The sequence below is a fragment of the Hyaena hyaena genome, unplaced genomic scaffold (genome assembly GCF_003009895.1).
Source record: "Hyaena hyaena isolate Hyena2069 unplaced genomic scaffold, ASM300989v1 scaffold_324, whole genome shotgun sequence".
NCBI lineage: Eukaryota > Metazoa > Chordata > Mammalia > Carnivora > Hyaenidae > Hyaena > Hyaena hyaena.
Window position 1 is genome coordinate 1,773,718 of NW_024080955.1, and position 2,526 is coordinate 1,776,243.

Sequence of the window (2,526 nt, forward strand, 5' to 3'; positions counted from 1 at the left end):
ATACAGCCGGGAATAAAAAGTGCAGAGAATAAAAAGAACTAAAAGATATTGGTGATCAGAGATCTTTTAAATGTTTTTTTCTCAATGCTAATCAAGAAAAAGAGCCAACTGGTTTGCTTTCACAGGGAGAAGATCCAATCCACACTCATTGTATACTGTAGCAGTATTTGATTTCATGAGCTTACTGTTAAAATTTGGTTAGAAGGGATTTGGACTTGATGCCCATAGTGAGTGTAGTCATACACTACAAGGATGATATTATGATAATATCAGAAATGGAAGACCAAGGTAAGATTGACTTAAACATAGTGGTGACACACGTGACTATCAGAAGCTGCTTAATAAATCCAAGAAACATCCAAAGGCTTGCCCCAAATGGTGTGATTTTTAAAATAACATAGACAGAAACCACTTGTGATTTTCACAGGCAACTAAAAGTAATTTGTTATCTTCGACAATCCCTGGAACTAAGGAAGAAGTGTCGATGAAGTGGTCATGTTTTTGTCTTTTAGAGAATTTATATTCCATATCTGAACTGCTCCTGTGTCCCAAAAAGGCATATTTGAATGGGGTCTGAACAACAGCAAACTGTGTCTGCATTGGACAACAGTGTGACTCAATCAGTGACTTTCAGTCTGTACGACCCTCAATCAAATATAGTTTTGGAAATATCTGCAACTTATACTTATCCAGTCTGGAACTTTCGGCAAAAGTTAAGTATGACCTCTGGAATATTGGATCAGAACATTTCCAGTCATGGCATTAGAGTACACACTGTGTGAGAAATAATTATTGGCTTGCTATTGGATGTTATTTGAAATTGTACCTATAATGAAATAAATAAAATAATTGAAACTTGAAGCATCCATAATGTCTTATGTAATGATGAAGGAACACTCTGATAAGAAAGGCAGTGCCCAGATCTTGGCTCCAGATCGAATTTGAGGCGTGCGTGGCCGGGGCGTGGGCCGTGAAATTCAGACACAACAGCAAGTGGAATGGAACACTACCGGAAAGCTGGCTCTGTGGAACTCCCAGCACCTTCTCCGATGCCACAGCTACCTCCTGATACCCTGGAGATGCGGGTCCGAGATGGCAGCAAAATCTGCAACCTGCTGGGGCTGGCACTGGGTCGATTGGAGGGTGGTAGCGCGCGGCATGTGGTGTTCTCAGGTTCTGGCAGGGCTGCAGGGAAGGCGGTCAGCTGTGCTGAGATTGTCAAGCGGCGGGTACCAGGCCTGCACCAGCTTACCAAGTTGCGCTTCCTGCAGACTGAGGACAGTTGGGTGCCAGTCTCACCCGACACAGGCCTAGATCCCCTCACAGTGCGCCGCCATGTACCTGCAGTGTGGGTCCTGCTCAGCCGGGACCCCCTGGACCCTAATGAATGTGGCTACCAGCCTCCAGGAGCACCCCCTAGCTTGGGCCCCACATCAAGCTCCAGTTGTGGCCCACGACCCCAAAGAAGGATTCGAGACACTTGGTCCTGAAGATCTGCTGAGCAAACTATTCTCCAGGCATGAATGTCTAGGATGGCTTTTCCTTCCCTGAGAAGACTCTGTAACTGCTCAACATCCCCAACAAGACTTGAATCCACAGAAGTGAGCCTCCCTACCCTGCTTCCTCTTCTCTCTGGTGTGTGAAAAAGGACTGCTACAGTGACAGGTGTGCAGTCTTGGATGGGTTCTGGATTGCTTAAGAAGGGCTTACTCGGCCTTCTACCTACTGTGCTTCTGTCCCTTTTTCTGACAGAGATCCAGGGAGTGGTTAGGAAATAAAGGTTCTGCCTAATTATCAAAAAAAAAAAAAAAAAAAAAAAAGAAAAAGAAAGGCAGTGCCCAGGAGATTTCCTTACTAAAATTAAAATGGTTCATATAGAAGCATGCTATCGAAGGAACACAAGGAGGTACTCAAGAGCAGGTGGCCTATTTTTCTCTAGAATTGACTTTGGATCCACCTGAGGGGCTCATGGACCTATTGCCAAATGGGTGGTACCCTATGAACTACTCTCCATTGATGAACAAAATTTTCTTGGTTTACAGTTGGAAGTTTCAAGGTGGACAGATTGCAGGGACGCCTGAGTGGCTGGGTAGGTTAAGCCTCTGACTTGGGTTCAGATCATGATCTTGCAGTCCATGGCTTGCAGTCCATAGATCTTGGGAACTCACGGGTCTGTGGGTTCGAGACCCGTGACAGGCTCTGTGCTGGCAGCTTGGATCTTAGATCCTACTTGGCGTTCTGTCTCCCTCTCTCTTTGCCCTTCCCCCACTCATATTCTGTCTCTTTCTTCTTCAGAAATAAATAAATATTAATGTAGACAGATAGCATACTATCTGGAAGGCCATTGTACTGTGACCAACTGTGGAAAAACTGATTGATGAAGGTACAAAAAATGGCCAAGTGGGCTGCCTGGTATATTGCTTTCCTTGCAGTGAAGGAAGAATTGAGCAACAATGAGTCCCCAAGTCAGGGTGTCTTCCAATTTATGGATCTTCAATAAATGTTTTTTCAACAGATGATGCTTGA

General features: G+C 44.7%; 1 protein-coding gene across 1 annotated transcript; it reads left to right on the forward strand.

Moving 5' to 3' along the window:
* The first annotated feature begins 960 nt into the window (after window positions 1-960).
* LOC120242956 (ribonuclease P protein subunit p25-like protein) lies at window positions 961-1,788 on the forward strand. Its single transcript, XM_039248942.1, has one exon. It carries the CDS (start codon window positions 999-1,001, stop codon window positions 1,488-1,490), a length of 492 nt encoding a protein of 163 aa, XP_039104873.1. The 5' UTR covers window positions 961-998; the 3' UTR covers window positions 1,491-1,788.
* The last annotated feature ends 738 nt before the right edge of the window (window positions 1,789-2,526 follow it).

Coding starts and splice junctions, on each gene's coding strand:
- LOC120242956 (XM_039248942.1), top strand. CDS start 999: ATGGAACACTACCGGAAAGCTGGCTCTGTGGAACTCCCAGCACCTTCT.